Below are 17,887 nucleotides of genomic sequence, written 5' to 3' on the forward strand. Positions count from 1 at the left end.
TAAATATCATTGAGTAGGGGTCATCAACCCGTCCCTTTTAAAATGCCATATTTCATATTTCCGATCTGGCAGGTGCTCTCTGACGCAATAGCCACTCATAATATTTCCATTTCCCCCCTCTCACTCTCATTGCTCAGATTTCTTTTGAGCCCCTTTTCGCCGTACCGCAAGAGAGGAGGTATAATACAATACATTGTGTATATTGTACATAAGAGAACGTAACCGGATGATACCCATGTATCGAGGAGACCATATGTCACATGCTCCCGGAGCCCTGGCTGGCTTGATTGCGCAACAAATGAACGTTAATGGTGTTCATTGCACATTTGAATGGGCAAGGAAATGCGCCTAGACTACAAACTAGAAGTCATGAGCAAGCTCAAAAGGGCAAAAATTTATTTTTTCGCAATTTTTCAAAAAATATGCAAACATGCTTTTGTGAGCTTTTTTACACTATTTTAGAGCATTTTTCAGAGGGAAAAAAGCTGCCCCCTCCCCCAACTACCTTAACGCCTACACTCATTTTTTAACGACTCCAGAAGACGTCAAAATCAGAATTTTCAGATTATTTAAAATTCTAGAATATTCTATAGAAAATTCCCTTTCGATCTATATACTTTTCATCAGAATCGGTACGCTGGTTCTCGAGTTATAACGCTTACAAAAATAGAGAAGCTTTTTACCCCATTTCAATCCCCAGACCCCTAAGATTCCTACTGTAGGAAATAGAAACCCGTCGCGGCCCGTTTTTGGGGGAGAATAGGAGAGGCAAAAAGCACCGTGACTATTCAATTCTCTCATGAAAGCATCCTCCCGAGAAAAAACGGGCTAAACCCGGGCGGCTTCTTCTCCTGACCTCTATGGAGTACAATAGGATGGGTGAAAACCGATCCGGGCCTGCACTTTGCCTTTTCAAAGGAGTTGAGCCGCATGCAAAGTCACCAATAGAACCTTCTAGATGCAAATGCGCTCTATTGGACAGCTTGAACTTCAAGCTGCTTGAAGAGTACTCCCTAGGCCTAAGGCAAGTTTCGGTCGGTCCAAAGGTCCGAAAATCGGACCTTAGGATATGCCTAAGCCTAAGCCCTATGCCTAAGATATGTTTCAGGCGGTCTGAAGGTCCAACAATCGGCTTAGCCCAAGGCATGTTCTAGACCAATTTTCAAGTCAGCTTCGGCGGATTTTCCCGGCTTTTTCCGTTCTCTATTCCCGACGTCTCCCGCTACGCGGTTCCAAATCTCCCAATCTGCCCATCTTGATCTACCGCGCGCCTCAAATCTAAGTCCTTGATCTACTACCCCTGGCAAAACACATTTGTGTGGAGAGAACAGCTTATCTCACCTTCTGTGAACATACACACCAACTATTTACAATCCCTAGTCGTTCCGCCTCGAGACCTTATGTATTGGGAAGTGGGTAAATAATAGGTACGAGTGAAGAGAGTAGTATATTGTTTCTGACACTGTTTGAGTAGTGTAACGATATGCTTTAGGTTGGAAAGTGCGCTCCATTGAGAAAAGGCTTACCAGAATTCACATTTTGTTTCGGGCGAAGATTCACGACACCAGATGGGACGGCTTCTGAAGACCACGCCAAGAGCAAAACCACTAGCAAAAGAATCTGGTTTCGACGCATTTATACACGCATTGAGGTAGTTTTGTGATGGCTGGAAGGGAATTTAACCGTTTTTTTTAAAGAACTTCTGCTGATAGTAAAAAAATGAGCGCTGATAAAAAACGGAAATCATCAACAGGAAAGGGGGGGGGGGGGGAGGCGTGGGAAGGAAAAGAATGATCAGACAATATGGAGAGTAGTGACATATATTTTGAAAAAAAAACAATGACGTGGTTTTTATAGGTGAAAAGGTGAGGAAGAAACAAAAAATTAAAAATTGGTACAGTAAGATTAAAGGCGCATAGGGAAAAAAGTTTTCTACAGTAGGGAAAAATCGGAAAATTTCAAATTTTTATGTGAAAATTTGAATTTTCGCGTCAAATTCAATGCAATTTTAAAGTGAAAATTCGGAAAAATTCGAATTTTCGCGTCAAATTCAAAGTCATTTTTTCGTGAAAATTCTGAATTTATTTTATTTTTTACGTGAAAATTAGAATTCGCGCGTCAATTTTTAGGTGAAAATTTTGAGAAAATTTGAATTTTCGCGTCAAATTCCATGTAATTTTTTCGCGAAAATTTGAATTTGCGCGTCAAATTCAACATTACTTTTACGTGAAAATTCTGAAAATTTCAGTTTTTAAGCGGATGCTCGCATATATACCTAAAAATCCGGAAAATTTCATTTTTGGCGTGAAAATTCGGAAAAAAAATCTATTTTTCACGTGAAAATTTGAATTTGCGCGCCAAATCCAATGTAAATTTAACGTGAAAATTTGGAAAAATTCAAGGAAATTTTTACGTAAAAATTCTAAAAATTCGAATATGCACGTCAATTTTAAGTTGAAAATTCTGCGAAAATTTGATTTCGCGCGTCAAATTTAATGTAATTTTTACCGTTAAAAACGTCAAAATAAATATAAATTTTGGCCTAAAAAATTTCAAGGCTATTCAATTACTTGTGACCTAGCAAAGTTCTAGAAAGCGAAAAGTAAATAGTTCTCGTGATTTTTCAGCAAAACTTCTGAATTTTCTCTACAAACAATGCCACTGTCGCCTTAAATTCATTAAAATTGTGTCGCAGTCAAAAAAAAATAGCGAAATGATTCGAGAATCATGATGATCGTAAAGGAGAGGAGATATACACAGACACAGACAATTAGAGATAGAAGGCGACGATGGAGAGGAAGAATCAGAAGATGTGTGTGTGTAGCAATGTTGAAAAGTGTCTATGTGTAAAGTTACACTAAAATTTGATGCTAGGTGTGTGGACCCGGCTGTGAGATCTAGAGAGAGAGAGAGAGACAGAGAGACAGAGAAGAACACATTAACAGTGTTAGTCTAATGGCAATTGAGAGATTATTCAACTATTGCTATTGCAAAACAGTACAAGGAGAACTTGACACCTTCAAAAAATAAGCGAGACACAGAGAAAGAGAAGAATTGCGAATGGTCACTCCTCGCGCCAGTGTCCCCCCTCCAATTCTCACCAAGTTCTCTGCGTCTCGTGATCCCTAACCTTCTACCGGTTCACCTACCACACCCCGCTAACCCAATAAGCCCTAGTGACCTGGGCACTAACAAGGTGCGGTAAGAATATGGCTAATGAAAGCAAGGAACGTCTCCAGAAGACTTCAAAATCGAAATTTCGAAAAAAAGGGGCATCAACTAAGACACAATTCAGATCTACCTGTCCAGGTTTCAGCTCAATCGGTTAACTTTGAATGGGTCAGAAGGCGCGCGACATACATCCTTAGTAATGATGGTACCAGACAGAGATGTTTTAATATTGTCGGATTGATTAAAACTGGGGAGAAGGCGGAGAAGAGGAAGAATAGCGGGTGAATCACAATGGTGTAATGTGTTGACTCGGAGCCAAGAAGGAGGTACCTAGGGGCGGTGGTCCTAGAGGGAGCTATAGGACATTTATGTAGCGAGTTATACTTTGCTTCTAGGGAAGGCTTAAAGAACGTCAGTCATAGAAGTAAAGAAACGTTTTTTTGACAATTTAGTTTTTCTAAAAAATCAAAGAATAGACCGCCCATTTTCTTTGATATAGACTTTCTCCAAGACGCGTCTTTGAATGGAAAGCGAGAGATAAGATAAGGAGAATAAAAAAACGATTGCAAGGAGAAAAAAAGTTCAATACAGACCATCTGGTAACACTTTAATATTGCAAAAGAGGATTTTCGGAGTCAGGTGGTGCACCTGTTGTCACTAGGCTAGGAAACTGAGAAAAAGGAATTGAAATGAGCGAAAATCATTGAAAAAATCGTCGGAAATTCTCGAAAATAGAGGTTCTTAGTGTTTTCAATGACTTTTTCATCATTTTAATTCGTTTTACGAAAATTTGAATCGAAGAAAAAACGTTGAAATCGTCGGAAAAGCTAATTTAAATTGGAAAAAAAAAGACTTAAAATGAGGAAATTGATGAAAGAAACTGTAAAAATTGTTGGAAAATTTGAGAAAATTGAGATTTAAATCGGACGAAAAATTGATTTAAATGCTGAAAATAATTGAAAAAATGACGAAAAAAAGAAAAGAAAATAGAGATTTAAATTGAAAAGAAAACGGACCTAAAAAGATCAAAATCATTGAGAAACCGAGAATATCGACTAAAAATTAAGAAAATAAAAATAAAAAATAGTTAGAATAGGCTCAAACGAAAAGGATCTTGCTTAAACATTTTTTCCCCATTTTTCAATTTTCCGACGTTTTTTGTAAATTTTTCAACGATTTTCATTATTTTAGCTCAATTTTTTGCGATTTATATACTAAAAACGGTGAAAATCATTAGAAAAATGACCGAAATTGTGTAAAATTGAGAAAATAACTAAAAAAGAGTAGTACGCTCTTGCGACTTGAAGAGAAATTGTCCCCTATTTTCGTCGTTTTTTCGATGATTTTCATCACTTTATATTATTTTTAGACGATTTACATCGGAAAAACGACGAAAATCGCTGTAAAAATGACGAAAATCGTTGAAAAATTAAAAAAATAGTTCAAAAAATACGCTAGTTTGCTCTTGCGACTTGAAGAGAAATTGTTATTTTCGACGATTTTCACCGTCTTTTCCGATGATTTTCATCAATTTATATCATTTTTTGACGATTTATATTGCAAAAACGATAAAAATCATGATAAAAATGACTGAAATCGTCGAAAAATTCAAAAAAATAGCTCAAAAAATACGCTAGTTCGCTCTTCCGACGATTTTCGTTGTTATCATTTTTGACGATTTTCATCGAAAAAACGGTAAAAATCATTGGAAAAATGACGAAAATCGTCGAAATCCTTTTTTTCAGACAGCGATAGTACCTATTAGAAAAAACAAGAAATCCCTAAATTGCCGCAAAACAAACTAAGGAATCTTTAATGACACTGTCATATAACGGTTCCACACAGAATCCACCTGCCCGCTTCAAAGAAGACGCTGAAGCTTTTAGACTAGAAAAAAAACCCGTCTAATAAAACTACTAATTGTGTGCCATAGAGAGGACGATGATGATGATCCGAGACACACACTCATAAAGCCAATAAACCACAACACCAGGGGACACTAGAAAGTGTCCAATTTCTGTCCATGTCCGAAAGAACACTTAGTCGTCGCCCAAAAGCCGATGATGAGAGGGACGGGGAAGAGATCTAATGTGTCGCCTTCTTGTTCCCAGAGGGGACAAGAAGAAGGCAACGAAGAAGAATAACGAAGAAGGGGACGAAGAAGGGGGCAGGCGGGCGGTCGACCGAAAAAAGGGGGCGGGGCTTGGAAGACGGCCAGAAGAAAGAAAAGAGAGGGGACTGTAGCATTGGGGGTCAGTGAGGTTTAATCCTTAATCCCTCTAGTAAGAAGTTCTATGGGGCAGTCCATCTTTCTTACATAATTGTTTATACATATGCCAACAGAAGTTCGAGAATGATGTCGAGAATTACACTCAGAATAGAGTGTTGCTAAAGAAATGCTAAACTATCTGGGGAGCATTAACATATAATGCTTTTATAAAAGAATCAGGCGGGGTATAGAAAGGGACCGCCTGTCTTTTGTTGTCGCCTGATTTACAATACGGTTCGGCGGCTCTGTGACCGTATAGGGGGGGGGGGGGGGGGGTCACAATAAGGGAAGATAAGAATACATTGAGCAGTAGACAATGGATGGGACTTTTTGGGAAATTTTAGGAGGGAGTTTAAGATTATGCTGAAAAATGCAAAACATAACTCAGGGTTTTTCCATTCGTCTAATACCGTAAATGAGCTGTCCACTTTGAGGTCATATATCTCGATTCCTGTGACAGATATCAAAAATTTGTCAACTAACAAAATGTTTATCATAACACCAGCAACATTTTATTAGTTAAACACTTTTTTATATCTTTCACAGAAATCTAGATAAATAGAGTCAAACTAATCGGACATCCCGGGGGGAGAGAGGTAAGAAGGGAAGGGTAGGGAGCCTGTCTCTTCAAGTCTTATTATCTCATTTCCTGTAAGAGATATCAAAAAATGGTCAACTGATAAAATATTTCTGATATTATGATAAACATTTTACCTGTTGACCATTTAGTGATATCTTTTACAAAAACCAAGATAATTAGGTTTAAAGATACAACATGCTCATGGTAACCGCTCATCTAACTATAACCAAGATAAATCGGTTTAATTTTAATAACTTCTTTGTCAAATTTAATATCATTTTAATTCCCTTGAAATTTCCTACAAAACTAGCCGAAAATCAGTTTTCCAGCTAAATGTTGAAGTGAGTTATGCGCCTTTAAAGTTTGACGAGAGTGCCTGCGTCTCACAGCTCAAAATGGTTCGTTTTTAGTGATTTTTGGAGGGGACAACTAGGAAAATGACAATTGTACAATTTTCTAAAAGTATGTCTGGTAAAGCATACAAGTCTAGTGACTAACACTCGTAAATTGTAACTATTGTATTCATTTTCGAAACAGATTAGTTGTGATTATCTGTAATTAGATTCATAGAGAAGTTTCTTCTGGAAACTAATTTCAAGAATCTGAAGAGAGAATAGTTCAAAGTAGATAATACTTGAACCAATTTGTGGGGCAGAAGAACGCAAGGTTACTTTGTGTGTGTGTTGCATAAGAAGAAGTGGAACCATTCAAGCGGAACATGAAATGTTGGTAATGGGGAGAGTACAGTACTAGGGGGTTTAGGTTAGAATGGATGGTTTGATGTGCAGGGGACCACCATAAGCTAGCTGCTTTGCACTGAGACCTGTTTTTAACCTTTTCTGACTTTTCTGGAAATTATAACAGATACAAAGTAAGGAACCAGGAAACATTTTCAAAACTAAAAGTTGTATTTTCAAATTCCTTAAATTTCTCTTTTTAAAACAAACTAAAAAACACCAAAAACTGGCCATTTTGAGCTGAGATACGGGGGAGAGACGCAGACACTCTCGTTTCTCTGCGCTCTCGCCAAACTTTAAAGGCGCATAACTCGCTTCAAACGTTAGCTAGAATGTTGATCTTTAGCTAGTTTTGTAGGAAATTTCAAGGGAATTAAAATGATATAAAATTTGATTAAAATTGTTGAACAACTTGCTTAAAACCCGATTTCTTAGGATATCTCATCCCAGTCAAGCGTGCCATGGGCATCTCTAACAAGTTATAATTATGATTCGGTATTTTGTACTACGACGTCTCCCTTTTTAATTATAAGGTTGGTACGTATATGGTCATCCTATTAGGTCATAACAGGATTCTATTTATTTTGACTCTTCTTGGAAACCTTGGTTTGTAAATACCGTACCAGAATGCCTCCCAGACTTGAGGTCATATATCTAATTATTATTTCAATACTATTTCATTTCAGTTGTTCAACAATTTTAATCAATTCTTATATCATTCTAATCCCCTTGAAATTTCCTACAAAACTAGCTAAAAATCAACTTTGTAGTTAAATTTTGAAGCGAGTTATGCGCCTTTAAAGTTTGGCGAGAGCGCAGAGAAACGAGAGTGTCTGCGTCTCTGCCCGGTATCTCAGCTCGAAATGGTCAGTTTTTAGTGATTTTTAGTTTGTTTCAAAGGAAAAAACTTGGACAAACAGACACACAGATAGAGCCCATTTTCTATTTTTGAAAATGGGCTCTATCTGTGTGTCTGTTTCTCCTTGGAAAATCTCATTTTTCTTAGTCGACTCGACCCTTAGGAATACCAGTGTTCAGGGTGATGAATAACTTCCGTAGGGTCAAGGTGTCCCCTCTCTCCCGCAGAGACAGATTTTGTGTTTTGTCTCTTTTTTTTTTGAATAGACTCCTTCAGATGTTGCCTTCTCTTTTGTTTCAAAGAGAAGAAGAAGAAGATCAAAGGAAAGAATTGGGGGGGGGCCCATCAAGGTTAGGATGGTTTTCTAAGAATCCGGGGAACTTGAAGGGGAGAATTCAATAAAAATGAAAAATCACGAGATTCGCATTTTTAATGATCAAATGATAAGGATGAGCAATACATACAAAAATGCATGTGTGGGTGGATGGATGTGATAAGAAAAAGTGTACATTGAAAGGTTTAAAGATCAAGGAATCAGGAATCTGAATCTTGATGTTCGGAATTTTCAAAATTGAAGGAATCTGAAATTTTAAGAATCTAGAATTTAAATAATCTAGATATTGAAAAATCTAAAATCTGAAAAATCAAAACAATGGAGTTCCAGAAATTCAAAGAAACTATCCACTCAAATTTGAGCTCATATATCTCAGTTCTTGTAAAAGATATTGAAAAGTTGTCAACTGATAAAATGTTGCTGATATGATGATAAACCTTTTATCAGTTGATCACTTTTTGATATCTTATACAGAAATCGAGATTTATAAGCTCAAAGCTAACGGATTGAGTGACTTTCTATTACAGTAGCCACCTAGAGGTACTGTAAACTCTTACAACTATTAGTGAAGTTAGTTGATTTTTATATCATTTTATAGAGCTCTAAAAGAGCTACAAAATGAAATGAAAACTAAAAAGTCGGGAATTTGAGAAAAATGCGTACACACGATACGGACACACGACAATTGCATATGGCTCATGACACCAGGAGAAGGGTGCCTCAACTTTGAGCTTATTTATCTTGGTTCCTGTAAGAGATATTAAAAAGTAATTAACTGATAAAATATTTATCATAATATCAGTAACATTTTATCAGTTGATCACTTTTTGATATCTCTTACAGGAACCGAGATATATAGCCTCCGATCATATCATGTAGTCAGAGCTGTCAAAAATTTTTGCAACAATAGCGGAACGGCTTGATCCCGGAACCAAAAAAATACGATGAATCAAAAAAAGAGATATGGATATCTAGCTCATATCACTTCTCACTTCGTGCTCTTTGCGCGAAAAATGAGAGAGAGAGAGAGAGAGAGAGAGAGAGGGAGAGAGAGAGAGAGAGAGAGAGAGAGAGAGAAAGTGGGCAAACAAACAGTCTCAACTCTCTCATATCTTCTTCTCGCATTCAATTATATACTGATAGTTGAGATGTTTGCACTATCATATCCATTCTCCTCTACGAGTTTTGAGTAGTTTTGAGGGGGAAGAAGAGGCGGGAAGGTGCCTGTAATAGAAGAACGCCCATCTTTAAGCCTACATATCTCATTTCCTATGAGAGATATCAAAAAACAGTCAACTGATAAAATGTTTATTATAATATGAGTAACATTTTATTAGTTGATAATTTTTTGATACCTTTTACAGGAACCGAGATAAATTGATTTGAAAATAAGTTAACAGTCAAGTGACCATGGGCCTTATAAATGCCGGATTTTCAGATTTTTTTTAGATAAAAGTAGATAAAAACTACAGATATTGTTAGGTAAATTAAACTAGATCAACATATAAAGGCTTGAATAGCATCAAAGCTCATAAACTTTTGATGGATCGTGAAATGAAGTTTGTGAAAATTGAGATTGATGAGGTCTTGTAGTTCTCAAACACCATAAAACTTGAAAACTTGAAAAACTTTGTGTTTTCGAATTTTCCAAGTTTTCCCCCTTCAAAACAAACTAAAAATCATTTGAAACGGACTATTTTTAGCTGAGATAGGGCAGAGACGCAGACACTCTCGTTTCTCTGCGCTCTCGCCAAACTTTAAAGGTGCAGAACTCGCTTCAGAAATCAGCTACAGAATTTATTTCAACCTAGTTTTGTAGGGAATTTTAAGGGGATTAAAATGATACCAAATTTGATGGAAAAATTATATCTAGGTCATGACCTGATTATGAGAGACACAGACACTCTCGTTTCTCTGCACTTTCGCCGAAATTTAAAGGCGCATAACTCGCTTCAAACGTTAGCTAGACAGTTGATTTTTAGCTAGTTTTGTAGGAAATTTCAAGGGAATTAAAATGATATAAAATTTGATTAAAATTGTTGAACAACTTGCTTAAAACCCGATTTCTTAGGATATCTCATCCCAGTCAAGCGTGCCATGGGCATCTCTAACAAGTTATAATTATGATTCGGTATTTTGTACTACGACGTCTCCCTTTTTAATTATAAGGTTGGTACGTATATGGTCATCCTATTAGGTCATAACAGGATTCTATTTATTTTGACTCTTCTTGGAAACCCTGTAAATACCGTACCAGAATGCCTCCCAGACTTGAGCCCATATATCTCATTTCCTGTAAAAGATATCACACAACATCAGTAACATATTGTTAGTTGACCACTTTTTGATATCTCTCACAGAAACCAAGATAAATGGGTTCAAAGATACGCCATCCCTATGGCAACCGCACATCAAACCATCAACGACGTCAATCCTAACTATTAACTGCTCCTAACTTTTTTTGAGCTACAGTAATCCGGAAAAAAACAGTACAGTGTTGAAAAGGTCTTGTGATCTATAAGGAGAAGAAGAAAACGATACATATTTTGAGTGTTATGGGGGTGTGAAACGATGCAAAAACACAGAGAAGGGGAATTTTTACGCCCCACAAATTTCGATTGTTTCTCTGTTGCCTCCTTGTTCGAACTACAACTACCGACTGAAAGTTTTCTCCATTTTTTCACTTTTTTTTTCTTGGAAGTAACAGAGAAAAAGAGGAGAACTAATTGGCAAAAGTGGTTTGGAAAGTGACACAAAGTGAGAGGAGATGAATGAAGATAAAGGGGGGAGGGGAACTGGTCTTAGCAGAACATAAACAGTTTGTTTTTTCCACAAAAAAAATTCATAGGAAAGTTAGAAAAAAGAAAAATACGAGGTGGGGAGTCGAACCTGGGTAGTCAGATTTGAAGCTGGTATGCAAATAGGAAATACTACAATTTTGAAAAATTTTAAGAATTTTCAAAACAAGAAAATGGAAAAGACGTCTAAACAATTCGTTTAAAAATGCGCTTGTCTTCACACACTTATAAATAATTCATAAACCCTTTCTCTATACAAAATGTACTACAATTCGAAAATTATTAATTAAAACTTTATATTTATAATGATAAGAGGGGTAAAAAGTGTATGCGCAAAAGTGAGGCTCTCCCCAGCGTCTCAATTGAGGTAGGTGAGAAAAAGAGCCAATAAAACCGGCCCGGTGCGAGATTATTTACACCCTAAAACACACATAGAAGAGCCACACGGGGAGATGAATGAGTGTGAGAAAAATGATATAGGGAGGGAAAGTGAAGAAAAACCCTTTCAAAAAGTGTTGTTAAGTGGATACTGTATAGTTGAGCTGAAAATTGGTACAAATCGCTTTAATTTTCGGGACTTCTACATCAATTTTTGAATTCTGCTCAAAAAATAACCCCGAAAATCTTTTTTCCCGGTCAAAAACAGCCCTAATTAGCCTTAAACAACCCTTTTTCCTCTTCCCCTCCCCCTAAAAGTGGGCGGAGCCTGCGACACACACAAAACATAGCGGGCGGCGGAACCCGGGAGATGTCGGTACACGGGGGAAGGTATAGGCGCGCCGCTCGCCTCTATCATCGGTTTTAACCCAGTTAACCAAGGTTAGCATGGATTTCGACCTTTCGAAAGAGAGTGTTGAATAACTTTAATTTTTGGAACCGCTTCTTCGGGGTTATCCGTTGAGGCAACAATTAATTTAATTCAAATAGAAAGAGTTCTATTCTATCAGAATTTCTTCTTCTTATCAGCTCCAAAAATGTCCTGATTCAACCCAGCCAACGTTTGGTAATTGGGATCGTTTGTAGCAGCCTTCACATTCTTCTGTACCGGTTGCACTGGCTTAGCTGCATTGTTCTTCTTAAACACATCATTGTCTAGTCCAACCAATGTCTAAAGGTTTCTCATTAGAGCGTATTTGCATTGTTCTCCTTCTGTACCTGATAGTTAGGGTCATTCGCTGCTACTTTTCCACCTCCAACTGGTGGTTTTGGTCCTCCTCCTCCTCCTCCTGCACCTTTATCCTTGAAAATGTCCGCATTATTGAGTCCAGCGAGGGTCTGAAAATCAATTTTTTGAATTTTTAAAAAATGCAAATGCGCTCTAATCCTTACCTGATAATTGGGATCATTGTTTGCTGCCTTCCCACCAGTTGCCGGTGCCTTAGGCGCCGCATTTCCCTTCTCCTTGAATATATCCGCATTGTTGAGGCCTGCCAGAGTCTGAAACAAATTTTTTAAATTTTTGAATTTTTTAAAAATGCCAATGCGCTCTAATTACCTGATAATTAGGGTCATTGGTTCCGGCTTTGCCTCCAACTGCTGGTGGTTTAGGTGCAATAGGAGTACCACCACCTCCAAAAATTAGGTCATTGTTCAGACCAGCCAAAGTTTGATAGTTGGGGTCATGGGTACCAACCATACCGGGATTGGAGCCAGCTGGTGGGGCTTTAGGGCCTGAAGATAATCTATTGAGACTCAGAAAAGGCGCCCCATTGATAATACCTGCTGGTCCACCTGCAAGTGGATCCCCTGGACCAAAAACTAGGTCATTATTCAAACCAGCCAATGTTTGATAGTTTGGATCGTGGGCGTTCGCCAGTGCAGCCATGTTTTTCGGTGGTTTTGGAGCCTGGGAATGAAAAAGTAATAGAAATCCTATATAACTTGGTTATATTCTAAAAATATACTCTTTTTTCTACATTTCTGTGAAGAAAAAGTTATATTTTCAGAATATATAACCTTAATTAATTTTTTATTTTTTACTGTTCAAGCCAAAATCTAGGATTTTTAGTAATTTTTTGTTCTCAACAATATGGCGCCCCGCATGGGTTCCTGAATCCCAAAAATCTACAGTAACCTACCGCTGCTGCGGCTGCCGCTGCCGCCGCCCGCTTCTTTTCCCTTTGCTTCTTCTTTTTCGCGGCCGCCCGTCTCTTCTGTCGTCGTCTCTCATCAGAATCCTCCTCTTCTGTATCGTCGTCAGATTCAGAAGACTCACTTTTTGTCGCCTTCTTCTTTTTCTTCTTTCCACCACAACCAATAATTAGGGAGCATAGAAACAATTGCTGGAAAATTTTCGTCTACTTTTTGAGATACCGCCTATTTTGAGCATATATATCTCGGTTCTTCTGAGAGATATCAAAAAGTGGTCAACTGATAAAATGTTACTGATAATATGATAAACATTTTATTAGTTGACTACTTTTTGATACCTCTTACAGAAAATGAGATAAATTGATTTAAGTTGAGACACCTTTCTCTAGGCCGCACTAGCAATATGCAATACTTTAATCGTCTGTACGAGATTCATTTGAATTCCAAATTTTTAGATTTTTATACCGTTTTGCAGCTCATTTCAAGTTCTTTAAAATGATATAAAAAACTAAAAATCTGGAATCTGAGAAAAACGCCTACAGACCATTACGGTCCATGCCACCTAGAGAAGGGTGTCTTAACTTTGAGCATATTTATCTTGGTTTCTGTAAAAGTTGTCAAAAAGTGAGCAACTAATAAAATGTTGCTGATAATATGATAAATATATTAACAGTTGACCACTTTTTGATATCTCTTACAGGAACCTAGATAAATGAGCTTAAAGTTGAGTAACCCTATATTCGTGCTCCCTCCTCTACCGTAAACCTGAAAACCCAAAAAACCAAAAAGTAGGAGTAATTCGGTGAACTGTTGCGATGAAGTCATCATCGTGAAGATTCTAAAATCTGGCATATTGAGAGTTTTTTGATTTTTTTGAACTTTTTTGTTTTTTTTTAAAGTCTGGGACGTGGAGCCAACAATTCCGCAAATCAGACACATTTCTTTTTGTTCTCTACATCCAGACTCTCTAATTAGAAATATGCTGGGTAAGTTTGGCTTATTTGAAATAGCCTTTTTAAAATCTTTTTTATCTCAAATTTCTAGGCTGGCCCCGAAAACGGGCCTTTTTTGGGTTTTTTCACCTAGAAATCTGGATTTTAAATCAATTTTCGAATTCTGCTCAAAAAATAAGCCTACACCCTTTTTTCCGGGTCAAAAACAGCCCTAAATAGCCCTAAATAAAGCCTATTTCCTCTTCCCCTCCCCCTAAAAGTGGGCGGAGCCTGCGACACACACAAAACATAGCGGGCGGCGGAACCCGGGAGATGTCGGTACACGGGGGAAGGTATAGGCGCGCCGCTCGCCATCTCTCGTCGGTTTTAACCCAGTTAACCAAGGTTAGCATGGATTTCGACCTTTCGAAAGAGAGTGTTGAATAATACTGTAATTTTTGGAATCGCTTCTTCGGGGTTATCCGTTGAGGCAATAGAAAGATGCATTCTGAATTATATTTCCAGAGTATTTCGTAACAAATCTAATGGTTTTCCTTCTCCTCCTCACCGTGCCAACGTACTGTTGCAAACGGAAGAAAACGTCGGTGTCAAAGAAGAAGCACAAGAAGCGGCGTAAGGAGAAAAAGACGGGGAAGCATTCGACAACTCCTACAACGACAACACCGAATCTTCCATTGACTCCGTTGACACCCCAAACGCCTCAAATGCCAACTCCAGTGATGACCCAGACTCCAAAAATAGCTACAACGGCTACACCTGGCTCCACGGATTCTGCAGAATCTTTGAATAATAAAAAAGAAGTTGTGATTCTAATCGGTTCGAATAAATCCAAAGAAAGTGTGGATAAGAATGAGGAGGAGAAGAAGAGTGATAAGGAGCAAGAGGATTTGGGGGAACTTCTGAGGTTTGGTTTATTTAATTTTTGGAAATTTATAATTTTTTATTTAAAATTAAAAAAAAATAATTTTGAAAATTTTCTTTTAAATTTTAAATTTTGTTAAACAAATTTTTGGTCCATTTTTTTCTTTAAAAATCAGAATTTTAAGACCATTCTAAATTAATTTTTATAAATTTAAATTAATAATTTTTAAAATTTAAAAAAAAATAATTTTTTTAATTACAAAATTCCAGATGCCGTGACTATACTCCGGAGAATTTTGCCGAGCTCAAATGGCTTTTCGATTTGTTGGATTAACCTATTTTTCTTTGAATAAAAAATTTGAGTTTTTGAAAATCGTTTTTTTTTCTCGAAAATTCAATTTTCCTGATGATTTATCATTGATTCTTACGTTTTTTTTAAAATTGATTTCCACTCAAAAAATAAGTCTAAAATCTTTTTTTCGGATTTAAAATAGATCAGAATAAGCCTATTTCCTCTTCCCCTCCCCTTAAAAGTGGGCGGAGCCTGCGACACACACAAAACATAGCGGGCGGCGGAACCCGGGAGATGTCGGTACACGGGGGAAGGTATAGGCGCGCCGCTCGCCGTCTTTCGTCGGTTTTAACCCAGTTAACCAAGGTTAGCATGGATTTCGACCTTTCGAAACGAGAGTGTTGAATAACTATAATTTTTGGAAGCGCTTCTTCGGGGTTATCCGTTGAGGCAACAAATAATTTTATTCAAATGAAAAGATTCATTTCAGAATCTCTTCTTCTTATCAGCATTAAAAAGATCCTGATTCAATTCAGCCAATGTTTTTTCTGCAAAATGCAACTCTCCATCAAATGAACTCTTTATTGGTTTCTACCATTTTTTTTGTTGCTACTTCATAATCCGTTTTATACTAGTTTTAGGGATTTTTGGAATTTCAAAAATTTCTCAATACTCAAATTTATTCATATATAATACAAAGAAATCAATCAATTTTGACAACTAAATTTCCCTTGGCTCCACTATTCTCCATAATATCCTTATGAGCCTGTCCAAGCTGCTCCAAACTGTATTCCTTATTGATAATTGGTCGGTGTTCAGTTTCCTTTAAGAAATTCACAATATTATGTCCAAAATCCGCTAGTTCCGCTTCAGTTGACATGCCCAAAGCGACGCCTGAAGTTCAAAATTTTCAAAAATTCAAATTTTCAATTAAACTACCAAAAACGGCTCCCTCTGTAACCATGAGTTGTCTTGCGTTGATTGTGGTCTCCGATCGATTTCCAATCACTGCCACTTTGCCACGTGGCGCCAGTAGACCCAAGTCGGTGTTGAGGTTCGTATGGGCGGCCATTTCAAAGATGTAATTGAATCCGCCGGGGTAGTCGTCTTTCATTTTCGCCACGTAGCCAGTTTCAGAGTGATTGTAGACATGTTTGGCGCCGAGACGTTTTAGGTACTGTAACCCATTCTTGGATCCGGCAGTTCCAACGGCTTCAATGTTTCGCCACGCCGCCAGCTGCATCAGCGCACTGCCCACTCCGCCAGATGCTCCGTGCACGAGAATCACATCGCCAGTCTAAAGAGGGAATTATGTTAGTGTGTGTTTGGATAGGGAGAGATGGCAGATGGTGCCTTTTCGGACCGCCTGTTTGACGTCGGAGGAGACAGATGTTCACTGAATTGTGGGGTTGTCGTGGCTAGGACAATCAACCATCAATTGTTCTTTTGCTTTATCGACTTTTTACCAATTTTCGTTTTATAAAATCGATTTTTTTTTCGATTCTTGGTCTGTCCAGTTTGAATTTTGGTCTACAAAATTCGATTTTTTTTTCAATTAAAAATTCCGTAAGAAATTCTAGAATTTTTGAGCTGCAAATCGTGAAAAACGAACGAAAATGAGCTGAGAAGAATAGATTTAGGTTTTACTGAGGCTTAGGAATTTTTGTAGTTTGTAGTCGCTTAGCCTCAGTAAACATTTAAAATCGAGATAATGCGTTTTTAAATGTTTACTGAGGCTCAGGAATTTTCGTAGTTTGTAGCCTCTAAACTTCTGTAAGCGCTCCTTACTTTTACTGAGGCTAAGCGACTACAAACTACAGATAATTACTAAACCTCAGTAAAAACTAAAATCAATGTATTTCAGCTCGTTTTCATCCGTTTTTAACGATTTCTAGCTCAAAATTTCTAGAATTTTTACAGTATTAAAAAAAAATATTTTTGTTTTCAAATTCAAGCGACTACAAACTACAGATGATTACTAAGCCTCAGTAAAAAAAAATACTTGAAAAGCTTTTATCGTTTTCCTTTTTTTTTGTGATTTTTGGATAATGCTTTATGAATTTTTTTGCCAAAAATCGTTTACAGGAAAAAACAGCAAAATTTCTCTTTTAGCGAATTCTTGCATTTCCAGCCAAAAATTCATGAAAAACTGATGAAAATGAAATTTTTTAAGTTTTACGGAGGCTTTGAAACTACAAACTACAAAAACTTCTAAGCCTCAGTAAACCTTTAAAGCTCGGTTTCGGCTAGAAATTTTGGAATTTTTTTTCAGAAAATCCATTTTTATTTTCCGAACCATAACATCGCTCACCTTGGCGCCAGCCAAATGAAACAGTGCTCTGTACGCTGTCATATATGGCACGCCCAACGACGCGCCTTCCGAGTAGCTAACACCATCTGGCAGTGGAAACGGGCGGTTCACGACGTTGTACTCTCCGGCACTTCCACTTTCCATTCCGTACCAAACTCTGTCGCCAGCCTTGACATTTCTCACTGCGTCGCCCACTAGCTCAACGATTCCGGCTCCGTCTTTTCCTGGCGAATATGGGAGCGTTGGGAGTTTGGCGTATTGGCCGGCACGGATGTAGGTGTCGACCGGATTGATTCCAGAGGCATGATTGCGGACGAGCACCTGGAAAATTCTCAATTTTTAATTTTAAAATTCTGCAAGAAATTCTAGAAATTTTGAGCTAAAAATCGTTTAAAACGGATGAAAACGTGCTGAGATACAGTGATTTTTGTTTTTACTGAGGCTTAGGAATTCTTGTAGTTTGTAGTCCCTAAGCCTCAGTAAATGCACATCATGGTTTACTGAGGCTTAGGAATATTTGTAGTTTGTACTTTCTAAGCCTCAGTAAACGCACACCACGTTTTACTGAGGCTTAGGAATTCTTGTAGTTTGTAGTTTCTAAGCCTCAGTAAAACGTGATGTGCGTTTACTG

At 37.6% G+C, this 17,887-nt stretch overlaps 4 protein-coding genes and 3 non-coding genes across 7 annotated transcripts in view; 4 read left to right on the top strand and 3 right to left on the bottom strand.

The window, feature by feature from the left end:
* Cbr-smp-1 overlaps positions 1-1,635 on the bottom strand; it is a gene marked incomplete at both ends in the record, with an annotated part of 12,405 nt that extends 10,770 nt beyond the window's left edge. The window contains one exon of the mRNA XM_002640602.2: positions 1,527-1,635. Coding sequence (XP_002640648.2) covers positions 1,527-1,635 — 109 coding nt within the window. The remainder of the gene's footprint in view (positions 1-1,526) is intronic.
* Positions 1,636-11,545: 9,910 nt separating this feature from the next.
* Positions 11,546-11,657, top strand: CBG25115. Its single transcript, XR_006672585.1, has one exon. It is a non-coding gene; the product is annotated as an RNA transcript CBG25115 (non-coding RNA).
* Positions 11,658-11,691: 34 nt separating this feature from the next.
* Positions 11,692-12,573, bottom strand: CBG19707 (the record flags this gene model as incomplete). Its single annotated transcript, XM_045241552.1, has 5 exons — positions 11,692-11,856; positions 11,904-12,023; positions 12,078-12,185; positions 12,244-12,419; positions 12,468-12,573. 5 exons carry the CDS (start codon positions 12,571-12,573, stop codon positions 11,692-11,694), a joined length of 675 nt encoding a protein of 224 aa, XP_045096890.1.
* Positions 12,574-14,154: 1,581 nt separating this feature from the next.
* On the top strand, positions 14,155-14,267 carry CBG25116. Its single transcript, XR_006672586.1, has one exon. It is a non-coding gene; the product is annotated as an RNA transcript CBG25116 (non-coding RNA).
* A 49-nt stretch (positions 14,268-14,316) lies between these two features.
* CBG19708 lies at positions 14,317-14,987 on the top strand (the record flags this gene model as incomplete). The annotated part of the gene is made up of 2 exons (XM_002640604.1): positions 14,317-14,696; positions 14,924-14,987. 2 exons carry the CDS (start codon positions 14,317-14,319, stop codon positions 14,985-14,987), a joined length of 444 nt encoding a protein of 147 aa, XP_002640650.1.
* A 302-nt stretch (positions 14,988-15,289) lies between these two features.
* Positions 15,290-15,402, top strand: CBG25117. Its single transcript, XR_006672587.1, has one exon. It is a non-coding gene; the product is annotated as an RNA transcript CBG25117 (non-coding RNA).
* A 246-nt stretch (positions 15,403-15,648) lies between these two features.
* The window catches only part of CBG19709, a gene marked incomplete at both ends in the record, with an annotated part of 2,607 nt that continues 368 nt past the window's right edge, over positions 15,649-17,887 (bottom strand). Inside the window, 3 exons of the mRNA XM_002640605.1 lie at positions 15,649-15,839; positions 15,885-16,242; positions 17,257-17,577. Coding sequence (XP_002640651.1) covers positions 15,649-15,839; positions 15,885-16,242; positions 17,257-17,577 — 870 coding nt within the window. The remainder of the gene's footprint in view (positions 15,840-15,884; positions 16,243-17,256; positions 17,578-17,887) is intronic.

This window comes from Caenorhabditis briggsae (genome assembly GCF_000004555.2).
Source record: "Caenorhabditis briggsae complete genome, chrI, whole genome shotgun sequence".
Lineage (NCBI taxonomy): Eukaryota > Metazoa > Nematoda > Chromadorea > Rhabditida > Rhabditidae > Caenorhabditis > Caenorhabditis briggsae.